The sequence below is a fragment of the Ipomoea nil genome, unplaced genomic scaffold (assembly GCF_001879475.1).
Source record: "Ipomoea nil cultivar Tokyo-kokei standard unplaced genomic scaffold, Asagao_1.1 scaffold1074, whole genome shotgun sequence".
Classification (NCBI taxonomy): Eukaryota; Viridiplantae; Streptophyta; class Magnoliopsida; order Solanales; family Convolvulaceae; genus Ipomoea; species Ipomoea nil.
Window position 1 is genome coordinate 4,266,776 of NW_017617502.1, and position 19,432 is coordinate 4,286,207.

At 37.5% G+C, this 19,432-nt stretch overlaps 1 protein-coding gene across 1 annotated transcript; it reads left to right on the forward strand.

Moving 5' to 3' along the window:
* The first annotated feature begins 638 nt into the window (after positions 1-638).
* On the forward strand, positions 639-18,199 carry LOC109182661. The gene is made up of 10 exons (XM_019332811.1): positions 639-726; positions 834-1,013; positions 1,095-1,240; positions 1,937-1,993; positions 15,033-15,434; positions 16,051-16,140; positions 16,312-16,435; positions 16,568-16,723; positions 17,093-17,203; positions 17,427-18,199. Exons 1-8 carry the CDS (start codon positions 639-641, stop codon positions 16,714-16,716), a joined length of 1,236 nt encoding a protein of 411 aa, XP_019188356.1. The 3' UTR covers positions 16,717-16,723; positions 17,093-17,203; positions 17,427-18,199.
* The last annotated feature ends 1,233 nt before the right edge of the window (positions 18,200-19,432 follow it).

The following is a 19,432-nucleotide window of genomic DNA, read 5'->3' on the forward strand; positions in this document are numbered from 1 at the left end:
GATTCATATTCTAATTCTAATTCCCATGTTTGAACTGAACACACCCTAAATGTTTAATGCTACTAACACGAAATAGAAATTGCTTTTAATTGCTATTTTTTTTTTTTTTTTAAATGTTGAAGTTGTCATTTTCATTTAAGCTATGACTTTCTTATAACTTATTTTGAACTATAGATAAATTATAGACTTTCTTTGGTAAAAAAATGGATCTTCTTGTAACTCATTTTGAAAAGTTATAAAATATAGCAAATTTGGGAGGTAATATGCGGTCTTCTAGGATTTCTCACTAGTCTTCTCTCCCTACGCGTTAGGTTTTCTGTCTGATCTTCAAGTTCATACCGATTCTTCGTGTTTTTTTTTTTTTTTTTTTTTTTTTTTTTTTTGTGGATGGATTACTGGTACTCTTAGCGATACTTTACGCCATGGACACGAGTGATCTGGAAAAACGGTGCTCAACAATATAATCACGTTGGCTGAAGAGGACAAGGGAGGGTATAGCTGCATCGGATGCTGTTCAAGCAAGTCCACCGATTTCGAGCCCAGACTGTCTATTCACCTTGGTGGGTTATTTTCTAATAGACAAATTGATCAAATTTGACCACATGCATAACACTCAAGCCGCAGTTTGACAACCGGTCATGGGTCTACGAGTTTTACAGGAGCAAGATAATCTATTTTTATTCCAGTTCTTCCATGAACGGGATGCAAACCGAGTCTTGGAAGATGGTATGTGGTCCTTCGACAATCATACTCTAGTCTATGTGAGGCTGGAGCCAGGTGCTTCACCAACATCTACCCCGCTCTTTCATGTCGACTACTGGTACATATTATAGATCTTCCCTCTAGTTTCCGCACAGAACAATTTATTGAGAAAGTTGCCAACTACGTCGGGACTTTTGTGGCTTGTGATCCGAACAATTTTGGGGGAACTTGGCACGGCTACATTCGTGCTAGGGTTTCTCTGGATGTTCAACAGCCTTTGAAGATACGCATAAAGCTTAAACTCCAGGATGGTACTTTCACTTGAGTTTCTTTCTGCTATTGACGATTGAATTCCTTCTACTACTACTACTGTGGTCTCCTCGGTCACATAGATAAATTCTGTAAGAAAGCATATGATGACAAGGCAGAATCGAGCTCTTACCCTTATGGTGCATGGATGAGAGCAGCAACAAGACGCACACCACAGCAAGTTAGAGCAAAGTGTCTACGCCAAGATGGTAAACCCATCCCACCACAAGTATTAATGGTAACATCCCCACTATCGATAACGGAAGGGACACATATATTGGGAGATGCCAAACGTAGAAGATATGAGGAGAAGCAGGCCACTAAGAACCACGACACAATGATGATTGAACAGTCAATAAACTAGCCATTGGCGGGAACTAGTTGCCAATCCCGCCTGGCCCAATGAGTACCTTGGTATGGAACTATCGAGGGTTGGCAGGCTCTCGGATAGTTCGTGAAATCCAGGACATAGTGTCCAAATTCTGGCTTTTTTTTTTTCTTGTGTGAAACAAAAGTACGTCGATGTCATGCTGAAGACCTACGCATAAAGATGGGTTATGAAGGATTGTTTTACGTGGATAGAAGGGGACTGAGTGGTGGTCTCGCACTGTTTTGGAAGGATAGAGGGTGTGCGAGTTTCATAAGCTACTCTCTTAATCACATTGGCGTGGCTGTTATCATCCCAGGAATATCACCTTGGCGGTTAACAGGCTATTATGGGTTCCTAGAGAGGAATCATAGCAGTCTTGGGATATGTTGAGAATGTTGAGTCAGAAATTTGCTCTACCTTGGGTGGTAGCGGGTGATTTCAATGATATTGATAGTGAGGTAGAAAAGAAAAGTATTCATCGCCACCCTGGCCCTTTAATTAGGGGCTTTAACACAACTTTAGACCAATGCGGACTTGCTGATTTGGGTATGTTAGGTTATCCCTACAATTGGAGAGAGGATGGAGAACAGAGAACTGGGTGGAAGGGCGCTTGTATTGAGTGGTGGCTACAGATAACTGGTGCACCTTTTTCCAATGTCATGATGTCACTAATGTTTTTACTATTTGCTTCGATCATTCTACGCGTTACTTGGAGGTTTTTGTCTAACGTATGCAGCGAAGGAAAATGGGATTTCACTTTGAGTCAGCTTGGTTAGGGGATGCAGGTTGAAAATCAGTAGTGGAACGCTCATGGATTGATTCAATGGGCATGGATTTCCAGAAAAGACTGTCTACATGCGTGCAAATCTGACAACCTGGGGTGGCGACCACTTTAATAATTTCAGTCGTAGAATCAAAGAACTAAAGCAGGGGTTAGCAAAGCTTCAGGGAAAGCGTGATTGGGCTTCCATTACGGAGTATGAGGCTCTTAATAATGCATTGCAATAGAAAACAGACTTTGTCACAAGAGCTCGGCCACTATTAGCATGATGAGCCCAAGCTTGGCCATCACGAGCACGTGGAGTTCGAGTTCGGCCACCATGGGCTCGATGAACCAGAGTAGTAGGAACGTTTGGGCCAGCCGAAATGATGTTAGGCGTAAGGCGACGAGGTCCCCCAAATTCCTCGTAGGCGAGACATGCCCCGACCTCAATTTTCTTAAATGGAGTTGAGAAGCCCGGCATCGCCTATTGCAATGCTAAGGATTAATTCCTAGCATAGGTCGAAGCAAGCCGACCTCGACCTTAATTATCCTTATGGGCATTGCGAGGCTGAAACTCACCTGGTGCCGAATGAATAATTGGGAGAGGCCATAGATCGTGGCAGCCGTGGTTCGAACCGGCAACTGCAAGCTTAAGACCCCGAAGGGGAAGCTAGTCGATAGGGTTTGGGACCCCGAGCCCCTACTCAATATTTTCAATAATTTCATTTTGTAAGGTGGTCCAACTCCTTAACAACCCGCATTCTTGAATAAGATAGCAAACTTTCGTCATGATACTCATTTTCATAACTCATAAGGAGGAGGGGAGGGGAGGCCGACCGCCGAGGTGGCCCAAGAAACCCTTAGCCGACCTCACAACACATCCCTTGGGGCGGTACGGGGTCTGACCTTACCTACCGCCAAACGGAAGAGCTTTATGGTCCAAGGTCGAATGATCTCGACCAAGTGGCTAGTACCCTTGGGACGGTATGAGGTCCGACCTCACCTACTGCCAGACGAAAGAGCTTAATGGTCGAAGGTCGAATGACCTCGACCAAGCGGCTAGTACCCTTGGGGCAGTACGAGGTTTAACCTTGCCTACTGCCTGACGGAAGAGTTAATGGTCCAAGGTCGAATGACCTCGACCAAGGGACTAATACCCTAGGTACGGTACGTGGTCCGACCTCGCCTACCGTCAGACGGAAGAATCTTTTGGCCCAAGGTAAAACCTTGCCAACTAACACCAAAAAAGAAAAAGAAAAAAAGAGAGGAGGAATCGAGCACATTTTTGAAAGTTACTGGCTCTATTACATTGTAGTATCTGTTCATATACTTTCTCAACCTACTGAAACACAGAGAACCAATAACGCCTCCACTGAGGAATCGAGCACATAGTTTGGGAAAATAAACTTAATCTTTACTGAACTAAGTGTTAAAGTGTAGACATAAGGGTAGCGTCTCAATGCACTAAATGTGTTACCTCGTAGGGTAGCTCCAACTTATCGTGTTGGTGACTCATACTTATCGTTTGTCGCCTACTTCTCCTGATCCTTTTAGACAGTGTGTACGGGCAATTGGTCCTTCTACACTCCTTCTGGAGGGATAAACCGTCCCCACCTAGACTTAGATGGTTCTTCCATCTGCGGCCTCATACTCCCTTCCTCTTCTAGGCATTTCAAGTGATTTGCTTATTCAGCCTCCACGTATCGATCTGCCTTCATAATTAAGGCTGCGTACGACCTCGGGGTTTCGCGCCATAGGCTCTTGTATAAGTCTCCGGTGCGAAGTGCCGCGATGAACATGACGATCACTGATCGGTCATCCATATCCTCTACCTCGGCCTCTTCTGATCTCCATCGCGCGAGTAATTTGGTGAGGGTTTCGTCCATCCATTGCTTAATACTAGCAAGGTGCGTGAAATGCTTCTTGTTCCTCCTCCCTCTCATGAAATGGGTAATAAACCTGGTGGCCAGATCTTGGAATGAGCTTATGGAGTTGCCCATCAAGTTCGTGAATCATCGCTGCGCACCTCCGGACAGCGTGGACAAAAATGTGCAACACATCAAGGCGTCGGAGGACCCCATTTAACATCATGGTGGCCTGATAGGTCAGCACATGCTCTTGGGGGTTTCCCGCCCCATCATTCCGCATAATGTTGGAGGTCTTGAAGATGGGAGGGAGGGGCTCATTCATGATCTTGGGGGTGAAAGGCGGTGTGACGGCTATCCTGGGTACCATGGGGTGGGTGTCATGCTCCTTCCACCATACCAATTCCTCGTTCTTGGCGTTCACCCTCTCAAGTCAGTCCATCGAAGGGTTGACTTGTCGGGCATGCGCCCCTCTTTCTAACGGGCGATATGCACTCTCTCCTTCGGCTTCCTCCATACTTGCCTTGCGGGTGTTCTTCCTCGGAGGCCCTTGGTCCCGCGGTACCACGAGGGCCCTCCTCCCGTTTCCAAGGGGGTCTGGCCTCGGGCCCAAGTGCTGGGGGAGCTGATCGCCGGCTTGGATAACATTCGTCCTCTCGTTGCCCTCCGGTCTCCCTCCTTCTGCGTGATTCGAGGGTGGTGCCTCCTCCATATCATGTTCGGTATTTCACGGGGTAAGTGTTCTTCACGCGAGCCAGCCAGGCGCCTGCTCCATATCGTGCGCAGGGTAAGTGCTCATCTGGCGAGCCAGCCATTTCGGCCTACCTCGCAGCGGTCCCCAATGACGGCGTTTTCGCTCATTCAAATAGAGATTATAGACACGTGCTAATCGCAGCGGTCCCCGCAGACGGCGCCAATGATGGTTTTATTGGGACCGGGTCCACCATAAACCAATATCGTGTTTGGTGTTTCGTGGGGTAAGTGTTCTTCAGTTTGTACAAAACCCGAGGTACAAGCCCAAAGGATGGGCTATAGCTAACTATGCTACATACAATAATCGAACCCAGGTGAGAGGGTTAAGAGCATGAGGTCAAGACCACTATACCGTAGTGCTTATAGTGCTTAAATCCTCCCCCCTTAAAAGGAGGGAATAGTGCCTTATATAGTGTAAAGGGCTTTCTGGATTGCTGATAAGTGTACGAGATCAACTAGTCTTCCATATCCATCCTCCACGTGTCCCATGCATGCCTCATGTTTTCACTCACGTCTCCACCTTCTCTCACACCTTCACCCCCACCTTCTCTACTACCCATCTCCACCCCTTACTACCAACCCCAGCTGATGGGGGCGCCGATGGTGTGCCGGGGGGTGCATTGTCCCCACTAGTCACGCCATGCCATGGGGAGTCCAATGGGCTCACATTGCTAGCCATGCGCTAGCCGGAAGGGTCGATTATCAATCCCTGCCGTACCTTACCCCTCCACACCATACCGCACCATTTCGAACACCACAACGCACCGCATCGCACCCCCTCGGGAACAGGGGCGCCATTGAAGTGCCCGGGGCGCACCACTCTGCCCGGCCACGCCATGGCTTGAGGTGGCCAGCGGGATACGCCGCTGGCCAGTCGCCGGGCGGCCAATGGCCGGTCATGGTCGTTGGTCAAAGTTGCCAGCCCGTAAAAATAGGCATAAATATAAGGTATCGCGCCTTGGTACACAAGAGTTGGTTTGGCTTGGTGGGTTGACCTTTGTGTGCTATGCTGGTGGTCTCAGGTTTGACCTTTACTAGCAGCACCCTTAACTTATTTTGCTCCACTTCGCCGGTGGTCCGGCGAGACCCGTACCACCACCGCCGGCGGGTTGGTCGATCGGCCGCCGGGCAAATTATTGTGTGAACCATGGTCCACATAGTGTTGTATGGACCATAAAAGAAAGTACATTTTTAATGTACTAAAAGTACATTCTTTGTGTATTGAATGTACATTATTTAAAATAATGTACATTTAGTATTCACATAATGTACTTTTCCTGAAAACAAAGTACATTTTTTATATATTAAAAGTACATTATTTGTATACTAAATGTACATTATTTTATAATATACAAAATATGGTTTTATTTTATATTTTAATGCTATTATGTTTGCATTGTGGTGATATACTTATGTAAATATGTAATTATGTATTAGTTTTGTATTAGGTATATTTTCCCGACAAATTATTGTGTGAAACATGGTCCACACAATTGTGTGGACCATGAATATCAGGTACATTTTTAATATATTAAAATTACATTATTTTTGTACTGAAGGTACATTATTTTTGTATTGAAGGTACATTATATAAAATAATGTACATTTAGTATATTAAAAAATGTACTTTCAAAAAATGTACCTTACGTACATAAATAATGCACCCTTAGTATATTAAAAATGTACTTTTGATTTATGGCCCAAACAATTGTATGGACCATGGTCCATGTAATAATGATTGTATTTCCCCCCTCCTCCATCAGGCCACCATGCATGCTTGCCTTCCCAGCCTAACCGGACTTGGGCCAACCTCGTTCTTTCACCACTCTCACTTGGGTCAATACTTTCCTAACAAAATGGACCCCCTAAGGTCCTCCATATATATATATATATATATATATATATATATATATATATATATATATATATATATATATATATATATATATATATATATATATATTCTATTTTATACCTAATATATTTTTATATTTACAATATAACCCCAAGCATATATAATTACCAAACCCTAACCCTCCACCTCCAAAATCTCATTCTAAATTATGATTCAACTATAAATATTGCTGCTAATCCTGTTATAAGTGTTCTTATTGTTTAATTTTTTTTCATTAATTGCTCTTACTATCATAATAGTTAATAAAATAAAATGTCACAACTTAATTATGTGAGTTGATTGTTAATTATTTATGAGATTATATAGGATAACAAACAATAAAACAGTTGAATATATTTCAAAATAAGTTAACGAGAATGCTGAAGTTGTCACTTGTTTTATTTTATTTTATATTTTAATGCTATTATGTTTGCATTGTGGTGATATACTTTGTAATTATGTATTAGTTTTGTATTAGGTATATTTCTTAAATTATTTAGATATACTTATTTTTCTTTGAAAGCATTTAGATATACTTATTAAAGTTTTTAAAAAGTCTTAACATGTAAGCTTTAAATAGGCTCAAAGTATGACTTACTTTGAAACATTTTTAATGGCCTAAATATTAAACAAGTTTTTAAAAAGGCTTCAGGCCAGGCCAGGCCAGGTCAATTGTAGGCTTAGGCTTGAGCCTAGCCTAACAAAAAGCCTACATACATGATCAGGCTCAGGCTTTAGATTTTCGTAACAGATCGAGACCTAATTTTCTAAAGCTCGGCTCGGCTCGGCCTATTTCCACCCCTACCCATAATCCCGCTCCCTAAGTTTGTAAGGAGGTAAATCGATAACATTATTGAGACCCAACTGTACATGTTTGCACACAAGAAGCTCAACCCCAACCAATCTAGCTAGGGAACCCAACTACAAATTGTTTGTGATAGGAGGTAAACCGAGAGCATTGAGACCCAACTATACACTTCTGCGGACGCACATGGAGTTCAACTCCAAGCCTAACCCAGCTAGGGAGTCAAACTCCAAATTGTCTATGTATGGTGGATTCGAACCGCACCCTACCACTTAAAGCAAGTCTAAAGTGCATCACCCCCAACTACTTAGACTACTATCTTGAGCGACAAAAAATTACATTTAATTTCTCAATTATGAACCTATAGTAAACTTTTTCTTTTAGTAATAGATGCACATAGTTCTAGGATCAAAATTGTTTGTAAAGGCCCCCCTCCCAAAAAAAATAAATAAATAAATAAATAAATTGAATAAGTGAAACAAAATTTTGTACTTAATTGGTCACGAGTTTAACTCTTGATAACACAACTCGGACAAACATATATAATTCTATCATTTTTGCTGTTTACTTTCTCAGTTCAACTTTTGATCTTGTAAAGTCATTTTCTTTTTGTCCATCACCAGTAGAGGTATTTGTGTGTTACTTGTGTGCATATTTGGTTGGAATGTATAGGATCCTTTTGGTACGTTGTTCCAACCTTCAAATGCACTTAATGACTTGGAGAAGACAAGCATTATTAACCTTTCTTTTTGGATCAGCAAATCCCAATTCAACCTTATTTCACCTGTCTCCAAAAGTTAAGTATCATAATAATCACTATACTATAGGTATCTACTTATTATGCCACAAATACAATTTTTTTTAAAAAAAAAAATATTTTTAATCTCTCAAATATGTAGATTCAATTGTTTTTGTCAAATTCAATCATTACAAAATACACTTCTAATTTTATTTAAAAAATTGTGCTTGTCTAAAGCATTAGGCCAATAATATTTATTTTTTCTTTTTGTAAAATTAGATGTGTATTTTGTGTAATTAATAAGTGCTAAAGATACTTTATTCCTTGGGGTCATTTGGAATCAAATTGTGCTTTATTGATGTCCTTTTGTGCTTATATGTGGTTATAATTGTTTAAAATTGCATAAAGTAAAGTACAATAATAATAGTGAGTGCATTTGTGTATATATTTTTAAAAGTTGAGGCTGGAATTGGAGCATTTTGGCTTAGGTTTGGAGCTCAAATTGAAGAAGACACAGGATTGTCCCTGGGTACGAGCTAAGTACGCTCACTTAGCTTGTACCCTGGTCGTACGTGCATGGGCCGAATGCTTCACAAGAGGAGTACGTATGTACTGACAACGTACGTAGATGTCTAAAGTACGTAGTTCACGAGCACGCATATGTATGCAGGTCGTATATACGTCAGAGAATTGTGTATAAATTGTAATTTGACGGAGTTGAGAATGATCTTTTGTCACTTTTGCTTCACTTTACTCACTTGCAATTTCTTGTACTTCACAATTGTAGAAAGAGAACACTCTAGGGTTCTAGAGAAGTTGAGAACTTGCTTGGATCTTGGAGAAGATAATAAACTCTTTAATTACCTAGAATCATGAGTCACTAATTTTCTTATGAATAAGATTAAGATTTTCTCTCTCTTCATATTACACAATACTGTACACATACAGTATATATATTACTCCGTATATATGAAAGAATGATATTGTTTTAGTTTTTGAAATCTATTTTTATTTTATTATTTATAAGTATTATTCTTTTAGTTATATTCAGTGTTATAAATAAAATTGATAAGTCTTTAAAAAAAAAAAACTTTTAGAGCTAGTATAAATTGTTGTAAATTACACTGTATTGACGTATCTGATTTAATTTGGTGTGATCATAGACTCAGAATAAAGCTCAAAACTGTTGTAATTTGGCCTATCAACTTGTTAGTTCTCGCGTGATGATAACACGGTAATTGCCCGGAGATTATATATAAGATTATAAAGTGTAGGGATGTAAGAAGAGAAGAATGACACAAGATGTAGAGCACAAACATGAGCACTTTATTTCATTAAGCCTTCACATGTATTTATACTAATCCATACAACCCTTCATATGCTTAACATAAACAATATATTAAGTAGAAGGAAAATGGAGAGTCTCAAGATTAATGGCCACTAATAAAATATTTATAACACTCCCCCTTGGCCATTAATATACTCATGCCTCGTTAAAAACCTCGCTAGAAAAACCCAGTGGGAAAAACCTAGACGAGGAAAAGAGTACATGCACGAAGTATGGTGATCCATGTGTTACACCAGTTGCCTCATTAAAAACCTTAGCCTAAGAAAACCCAGTGGGAAAAAACTTAGCCAAGGAAAAGAGTACAACCATAAACCTTCTGGGCATAGTCTTCAAGATTTCAAGGGTCTTCAGGACTATCTACTCAAGTGCACCAACGTCGGTTGCCTCATTAAAAACCTTAGCTTAAGAAAACCCTGTGGGAAAAACTTAGCTAAGGGAAAAAGAGTACAACCATATGCTTTCGTAGCATAATCTTTAGGATATCAAAAGTTCTCTAGATTGTCCATTCTAGCACAGCTAGGGGTTGTCGCTCCCCCTGAAGATAACAATCTTCTAAGCCTATGCATCCCAATTTTATAAACATATTATTCAAAAGTGGATGTAGGCAAAGACTTAGTGAACATATCTACAAGATTGTTTAGTGGGGCAAACATTCTCAACAAGAATTTTACAACTCTTCTGGAGTTCATGTGTGTAGAAGGACTTAGGTGCAACATGTTTTGTAAGGTTCCCCTTAACAAAACTATTACTTGCTTGTGCAACACAATCTTATTTGTCCTCATATGGGACATTGGGGGAAAAATATAACATAACCAGTTTTGGACTTAGCATCATAGGGATCAAATAAAAGAGCTAGTGCCCAAATAGCCCATCAAAACCACATATTGGTTTCTTACATAAACGTCAAAATATTTGTACCTCGAAGGTGCTGGAGGATATGTTAAATACCATTCCAACTTTCATTGTAGGGGGAAACATTAAATGTTGCTAGCAATTTCATCGCAAATTCAATATCAGGCCTGATGCGATTATGGAACTTCTAGTTCAGTAATAGTGCTCCAATAGGAATGAAGTAATAGACTTCTAGTCCTAAAATATCCTCATTATCATCTTCGAGTCTAAATGGTCTTTTATCTACTTCAAGAGATTATTGGACAACCATTGGTGTGATAAGTAAATAATACTTATCCATATAAAACATCTTCAAGATATTTTTCAAGTAGGCTAACTGGTGTATAAAACTTCTTCAAGGAGAAGCTCGATCTTCAGGTCGAGACAATACTTGGGTTTCCCAAGTCTTTTATTTCAAAACTCCGTCTTTTGGCATGAGCTAATATCACCAAGCTCTCTTTATGTTTCAATAACATTTAAACCATCAATATTGACTGAGCAGATAAATAAATAACTCCATTAGCAATTCGTTAACGAACACATAATGGTACATATTATTTGCATATTCCTTCTTCAGGAGGAAAACACTCAGTCAATAATATTCAAGTCATACAAAGATTTGGCAATTTAATGCTACACGTCGCGATTTTCACTTTCTTTATTTCAAAAGTGTTCAATCCATCAGGGATTTACAAATAAATATTAGCGTCTAATGACCCATAAGTTTGTTGGTCATGACGTTCATCAACTGCATATCTAAATTTATAATTCACTGCCAATAATGTTAATTTGCGGAACGTAATGCCATATGTTGTGGGAGAGAATATTTGATCAAAATTAATTCAGGGTCTCTGCGTAAACCCTTAAGCTACCAGTCTCGCTTTATATTATACCATCATATTGTTTGTATTTCTCTTTCGTACAAACACCCATTTGTAACCTACATGGTTAACATTAAATGGTGTACGTGTTATAAAGAGAATACAGTTTTAGCGAGCTGAGCTGTACATGCCTTAATTGCTCCGTTATACATAAAAAATACCAAGGCACAGCTGGTGCCTAGATCTGGATCCAGATTATCATATAACGAGAACAATTTGTAAAGGCAATTCTGTTGTCGACAACTATAACATTTTTCATAAATCTCTCCCATATATATAAAATAATGACAATTTCTAATTCAACCAGACTCTAGCCATTTCCCAAAGATATTTTTATCTGGTCGTTCCGCATCCCCAATATTATGATTTTGGGTGCACCTATAATTTTACTGGGGTTTTTCGCCTTCCGGACGAATGTCTTCTGGACGAATATCTGCAGGACATACTTCTTTGAGCGATTTCAAGAGTGACGAAATTTTCTACTAGCTTTAGTTTTCCGCGGATTCTTGTCTTTTATACCAACATGTCTCCACGCTTCTGGCATCAAGGAGCATTGGTAAATACATACCGTCCAAGTTCGGGAAGATACATGAGACCTAGTCACTCTTTTTATCAGTATATATATTGGCAGATTAATTATCTTCTGAACTTCCAGTTCAGTTTACTTCTTATGAACTTCTAGTTCAGTCTACCTAGTACGTGGATTCAAAATATTGAAGATCAATCATTCATAGAATTTCTCGGCATTCTATAAAATTTGAGCTCTTATCTCCCCCTAATGCCGTGAAATGATCTTCATAAAGTGTGCAGTCAGCGTACATAATTATATATTGATCCCTTATCATGGGCTCTAAAGATTTAAATAACAGACGGCGGTTTATAATCAACATATACATGCCCACAATGTACGCTATGATGGTGATATAGGAAAAAGACTGCACATTGTGAATAAAACGCAGATGGGAAATGTTTGATTTTATACCACGTACTAGGCGTTAGGGGGAATACTTATGATATGCAGCAGGCCAGATTGTGATAACAACAATAATATATAAAACTGATGTCCCCAACAAGAAAATATATAATTTCCCAAGGCGATGCACTAACTCATGCTTACTATAAAATCATGTGGGTCTATAAAGCTTTTAAAAGTGCATCGCAATATATGAAGTTCCCAAAACATATATGCAATCATCTAAGAGAAACATATATAATCAGATATGAAAGCATACATATCAAATGATATTATAAGGGTACACAACAATCATAAGGAAGCTGTGAAGCTTGTAAAATAAAATAGATCTTCAAGATCTCCCAAAAAATCCTTATTCTCAACTTTACATTAGTTCACTCGCTGGTTTGGGAATTGCTTTGTCCAAATTCACATGATATAATTCACTCCCTCATTTGCTTCGAGCAAACTGATATGAAATGATTTATTCCTTCGTTTGCTTCGGGCAAACTGATATGATATCATTTTCTCCTATCTTTCAAATTAATAACATATAAATCAATCATATCATGTAAGGCATAAGTCAAATATCATTCTTATAAAGGGGTATAGTATACTACCCCTTAAATAACACAGAATTGCACTAAGCCATACTCCACTACAAGAAAAATGCACATAGACAACACTAGAAAGACAACAGTTTTTAAGAAAAGTGTTGTCTTTTGTATAAAAGACAACAGTTTGGTCCAAAACCGTTGTCTTTGATGCAACCCTTTTTTCAAAGACAACGGTTTTTACTTAACCGTTGTTATAAGTGTGTTGTCTTTGTGCATTTTGTGAAAAGACAACACCACAACGACAACGGTTTTTTAAAACTGTTGTCTATGTGCGTTTTTTTTTTTTTTTTAAAAAGACAACGGTTTTTTTAACCGTTGTCATTGGTGTGTTGTCTTTAAGCGCATTAGAATACACAACAGTAGAAAGACAACGGTTATTTAAAACCGTTGTCTTTGTGCGCTCTTTTTTTAAAAAAGACAACGGTTTTATTTAACCGTTGTCATTGGTGTGTTGTCTTTAAGCGCACTAGAATACACAACACTACAAAGACAACGGTTTTTTAAAACCGTTGTCTTTGCGCATTATTATTTTTTAAAAGACAACGGTTTTATTTAACCGTTGTCATTTATGTGTTGTCTTTAATAGCACTTGAATACACAACACTACAACGACAATGGTTTTATATAACCGTTGTCGTTGCACGTTCTTTATTTGTTTAAGACAACGGTTTTATTTAACCGTTGTCTTTGATATGTTGTCTTTAAGCGTATTTGAATACACAACATTACAAAGACAACGGTTATAAAAACCGTTGTCTTTGCGCATCGTTATTTAACAGTTGTATAAATTAAAATAAAAACAAGGATGTTAATAACAAGAGTCGAACCTTTGACCTCAAAATTAACAAATAAGGTCTAACCAACTAAGTAACACAAACTCTTATGATTAAATGTGCAACATTTGGTATATAACTGGGTTGCTTCTGTGTTGTTTGTGAAAACCAAAACAACAATTTTAGAAAATAGTTGAAGGATCCCCTAGGAAGAAAAGAACTCAAGACCTCTAACATAATAAACTAAACTAAACCCACCAAGCCACACCAACACTTATATACTCAAGTGCAACATCTATGATATAACCAAATTGCTTATGTGTTGTCTTTAAGAACCAAGACAATGATTGTATAAAATAGATTAAGGATGCCACCACAAAGGATAAAACCCAAGACCTTTAACATAACAAACAAAATTAAATCCACCAAACCACACTAACTCTTATATACTAAATTGTTACACCTTATGTTTTAGCTATTATATCCTGAGTGTTAACAAGAATAAAAATGTAATTAAAATTTTTTGTCCAAATATATTGCATAAAAATTTAACAAAGAAAGAATATAATTCAAAAGTTAATTTAATAATTATATTTTCGTTCATATTTAAATATAAAATTATTCACCAAAATTTCAAAGTCAATTCATTAAAGTTTTATTTTCAATTATATTACAATTAAGACCAATCTATGAATTCAAAAAAAAAAATAAAAAAAATATCAAGTATAAAAAACAATAGATTATATCTATAACATTTTTGATATTTGTTATAGACCTAACTTTTTTAGGCTCTTATTAGTATAGTAGATAGTAGGTATAAAAATATATATCTTCTTCTTCTTCATATATATATATATATATATATATATATATATATATATATATATATATATATATATATATATATCTTCATTCTTTTTAACTTTTTTTTTTTGTTTCCCTCCCAAACAAAAAAAAAAAAAAGAAATTCACACGCCTACAATTAGCGGAAAAAATTCCCTCCCAAACAATTTCTCCCTAACACTCCATTGCAACTTTTCCATCTCCTTAGTCAGTGCTTTCTACCGAGAGTGTCCTCTCGTCGCCTCCAACCTCCGACGCCGTTGCTGCCGCCAACCTCTGCCGCCATCGCCGCCTCCCTCCTCTACAGCCGTGAATAAGTCAGTAAACTTGGTTTTGAAAAATTGAAGGTTAGCTTTTCTCTTGTAATGTAATAAGCTATGAAATTCATCCAAATATTATCCATTTTCGCCCTCTCCTTTCTGCGGCTCAGTCTTCCCTTAGCATCTCTCTTGATTCTTCTCTAATCTCACCCAAAAACCTTCTACTCTCATTTAAACAAAATCTCAGATCTTTAATTTCTTGCTCAGCCTTTAATCTCTGAGGATGGAGTCCCCAAAGCACGCGGTCACGTTCTAGGCGGAAGCAGCGCCATAAACGTCGGTTTCTATAGCAAAGCCGATGATGTTTCGGCCGGAGCTCAAGAGTGGACAATCAGCGGTGAGAGATTGTTTGCTGGAATGGATTCGGTCAGAGGTTTCTCTCTATTTTTATTTCTCAGTTCAAAGTTTCATGCTCAGATATATTGTTGTTGTGGGAGTCTACGCTCATATCTGCTGCTGTTGTGGGAGTACGCTCACATCTACTCCTTTTATTATATCTACAACGGAACTAGCGACGGAGGGATAGAGGAGGTGGCGGCGGAGTTGGAAATCGGCCGGTTTGTGCCCATATTTCTTCATCACTCCACCCTGCCACTCACAATCGACGAAGTAAGCTTAAAACTATCATCTTTTTTTGCTTTTGTTGCTCTTGTAAAATTTTTTAAAGTAACTTTTGGTGGATTTTGTGAATTTATGCATATTCTTTCAAATAAAATCATTTAGTGATTTTAGTTTTTTACCTCTGTAATTCGATGGTAAGGCTGGTTAAGCTAAGATTATGTGTTTGGGAACATGGTGAAAATGATGGATTATCCAGAATCTTGAACCAATCAGGATAGAGTTGGCCAAACACTTACAAAAATTTTAATAAATTAGTAAATTACAGCTGTGTGTTTGCAAAATTGCTGGGAGAAAGGTATGCAGTTGTATGTATCTGTTTTGTATTTCTGTAACCTGGTGAATTAAACATATGGAATGCTAAAAATGTGTAAATTCATTGATAAATATGTTGATATTGTGTCAATACTCGAACTAATTAGTAGATAGAGCTTCTTCACACCACCTTTGGCATGGTTCTATGGATGTTTGCATAACTGAATTCCTTTTATCTACTGCTCGGTTCCTTTTCCAACAGGTTTTTCTCCCTTCAGTTGGACTGAATACCACCTTTCTCTCTTTGTAACTATTATAATGACATCTTAATTCCTGTTCCCTGTGATTCTAGATTGTAAGTGCTCACCAAAGTTCATTTGAAGATGACAAGTACAGTGAAATCAAGTATCTCTTTCCTTGTAATTCATGGAAGATGATTACGGTATGTCGGTATCCATTCTTATAGAATTCTATGTTAACGGCAATATTGTGATTTTGACTATTGTTATTCTAGTGAAAAACATAAACTTATTTATCAAACTCTTGATTTATAACCACAATATCCTTAGCAATTATCCACTTATAACTCCAACATGCTTCTTCTATGTTTCAGGAAAATGATGTGACGGTCATGATTTCCCTCCTTAAGTCCTCGAAACATGAACATTTTAAAAAATTGATCAGTCCCTTAATTAAGCCATTGCTGCGTTTCCTTTATCTCCCTTGTTCATCAAGTGGTAAATACATTTTTTTTGGTCAGGCTTAATTTAAAATCTTCAATTGATAATACGTTCTTTTTAGTGGTCATGGTTGGTGCTTCATTTCATTAGAACTAATGTTCTTTCTTTTATTTGCTCTCTATATTGTAGATTTTATGCGAAATCTAGGATCTGCGTGGTTATTGATTGGTGGCTTATGCTACCATCTTTTGATTAGCTACACATATTTGGAACCCACTGTAAAATACTCTGTAAAGCACTCACAGCTGACAGAAAAAAATTGCTTGTCTCCAGCTTGAGAATGAGGTATTTTTATATTTAGTTTTTTAAACCACTTCAACTTGAATTACTACTTTTCAGCCTCGGGTTTTGCCATTTCACTCCATGGGGAGAAACTTGTAAATTTTAAAATTTTGAGTATTATGTTATATGCATAAATGCATAAATTACCCTTTGAGATGATTGAACAAAAAATATTTAATTAATTAAGTTCACTAAAAGTGGATCATTTAGTGTTTGTTTGGCTCAAGTTATTGCGACAAACAAATGTTTACTAGATATCAATCTTATTGGGACAGTCCAAAGTGGAAAGTTTTGTGAGCAATACTTAGTCTAAAACTGTGACAAGCTCTCATGCCCAAGCTTGATGTGAAAATTCTATTCATGATCTTACAGGTAAGAAGAGAGTGTACTTATTTATCAGGGTCCTTTCAGTTAAGAGAAGATGACAGACATACCAAGGTGTTAGAAGAACTCAATACCAAGCTGAAGAAACTTCAAAAACATGTAAGGAGAGTTTTATTATCCATATGTTTTTAATGTTGTTGATTCACTTGATTGTTAACATGCTTTGCATTTATTACCAATGTCATCTCTAGTCTTAGCAATTACTAGTTATATGTTTATATATATATATATATATATATATATATATATATATATATATATATATATATATACATATATATATAAGCACACATGAATTCTGATAACTCGGGTATTATGCCAGGACAGAAAAACATTCACTATTGTGCTTGAATGCCAAGAGGAGTAAGTAGCTAGTGAAAAGGGGGAAGCTTTAAGGTATAAATACTAGTGAACTTTGCAAACTCTTGTATTAAAAGTTAAATTTCTAACTTATGTAATTATTCTTTGCAAACTCTTGTAACTCTTGTATTAAAACTTTACAAAAACATTCACTATTGTGCTTTAAATACAAGCTTAAGTTCAAAATGGAGAAGGAAACCTCCATGACAAGTCTCTTGTTACAAAGGACAACACAAGTAAGTTGTGTTATTCAGTTTTTGCTTTCTTATCAATCTATCTTCTGGCTTTGCACCTTTACTGCCTCATTTGTATAGAAACTCATTTTATCACTTAGGAGGCACAACATCTTTAGCTTGCATCTTTGTGATTTGTATGGAATCAAAATTGCCAGGTCTTGCGTTAGCCACAGTTCCTATTATAGTCAGATTGTCATCTAAACAAGCCAGCTCATCAACTACTCATATGGATATTATCACCCGGATATCAATTCTTGTTAACTGTTCTCCTTGTGCTCCAGGAGTTGTGTATGGATATTATCACCCGGATATCAATACATGTAGTTCTAACAAGTTGATTATGACAAAGCGGTTATTGATCTGGTGCGTTCAGAATGGGCCGATATTCTATCATCATGTTATATAGAGTAGGTATGATTTGACGTTGTGATCATTTAGACTTGGTTTGTGGATCAGAATTGTTTTTTGTAGTATTATGACTTGGATGATGATTTGATTATAATTGGTCATGCTCAGTATTTAGACTTGTTATTATGAACCTTGTTTAGCTTGTGCAATGTAACTACACTTGGCCATGGTGAATGGATAAATTGTTTTTTTTTTATATGATTAAAATTTAAGCAGGTTAAAAACGGGTTGAGACAACGGTTAAAAGTTGTCTATTTTACAATAGACAACAGTTTGAAACTGTTATCTTTTTTACAAAAGACAACAGTTTGAAACTTTTGTCTTTTCTACAAAAGACAACAGTTAAAAACCGTTGTCTATGTGCATCACTTTTAACAACACCGGTTTCAACAACATTGAATTGACAACGGGTCAAAAATCGTTGTCTTTGGAAGAAACGACAACGGTTTAAAACCGTTGTCTATGTTCGTGACTTTTAACAACACCGGTTTCAACAACACTTAATAGACAACGGTTAAAAAACCGTTGTCGTTTCTAGAAAAGACAACGGTTATTAACCGTTGTCTATGTGCGTGACTTTTAACAACACCGGTTTCAACAACACTTAATAGACAACAGTTAAAAAACCGTTGTCGTTTCTAGAAAAGACAACGGTTATTAACCGTTGTCTATGTGCGTGACTTACAACAACACCATCTTCAACAACACTTAATAGACAACGGTTAAAAAACCGTTGTTGTTTCTAGAAAAGACAACGGTTATTAACCGTTGTCTATGTGCGTGACATACAACAACACCGACTTCGACAACACTTAATAGACAACGGTTAAAAAACCGTTGTTGTTTCTAGAAAAGACAACGGTTATTAACCGTTGTCTATGTGCGTGACTTACAACAACACCGGCTTCTACAACACTTAATAGACAACGGTTAAAAAACCGTTGTTGTTTCTAGAAAAGACAACGGTTAAAAAACCGTTGTCTATGCGCGGGACTTACAACAACACCGGCTTCAACAACAGAAATTATACCCCTACGACAACGGTTATTAACCGTTGTCTATGTACATTTTTCTTGTAGTGCTCGGAGAGGGATTCGACATTTTGACATCTTAAATTTAGTCAAAAGATTATTATCATAATTTATTGACAATAGCAATCCTTCTAGGATTGATAATAATTCAATTTTGAATTAGCAACCAGTCAATTTCATACGAGAATCATGTTGCATGAATGAGAAAAAAATTTTCATGAGTAAGCATGCAAACTAAGAGGAGTAACTCCGAGAAGTAAACTTCCTCCGAAAAATAAAGTTCCAGAAAGTAT

Coding starts and splice junctions, on each gene's coding strand:
- LOC109182661 (XM_019332811.1), top strand. CDS start 639: ATGGGTCTACGAGTTTTACAGGAGCAAGATAATCTATTTTTATTCCAG. Junction 1,241..1,936: donor GTAAACCCATCCCACCACAA/GTATTAATGGTA, acceptor TGGGTATGTTAG/GTTATCCCTACAATTGGAGA. Junction 16,436..16,567: donor TCTCCCTTGTTCATCAAGTG/GTAAATACATTT, acceptor TCTATATTGTAG/ATTTTATGCGAAATCTAGGA.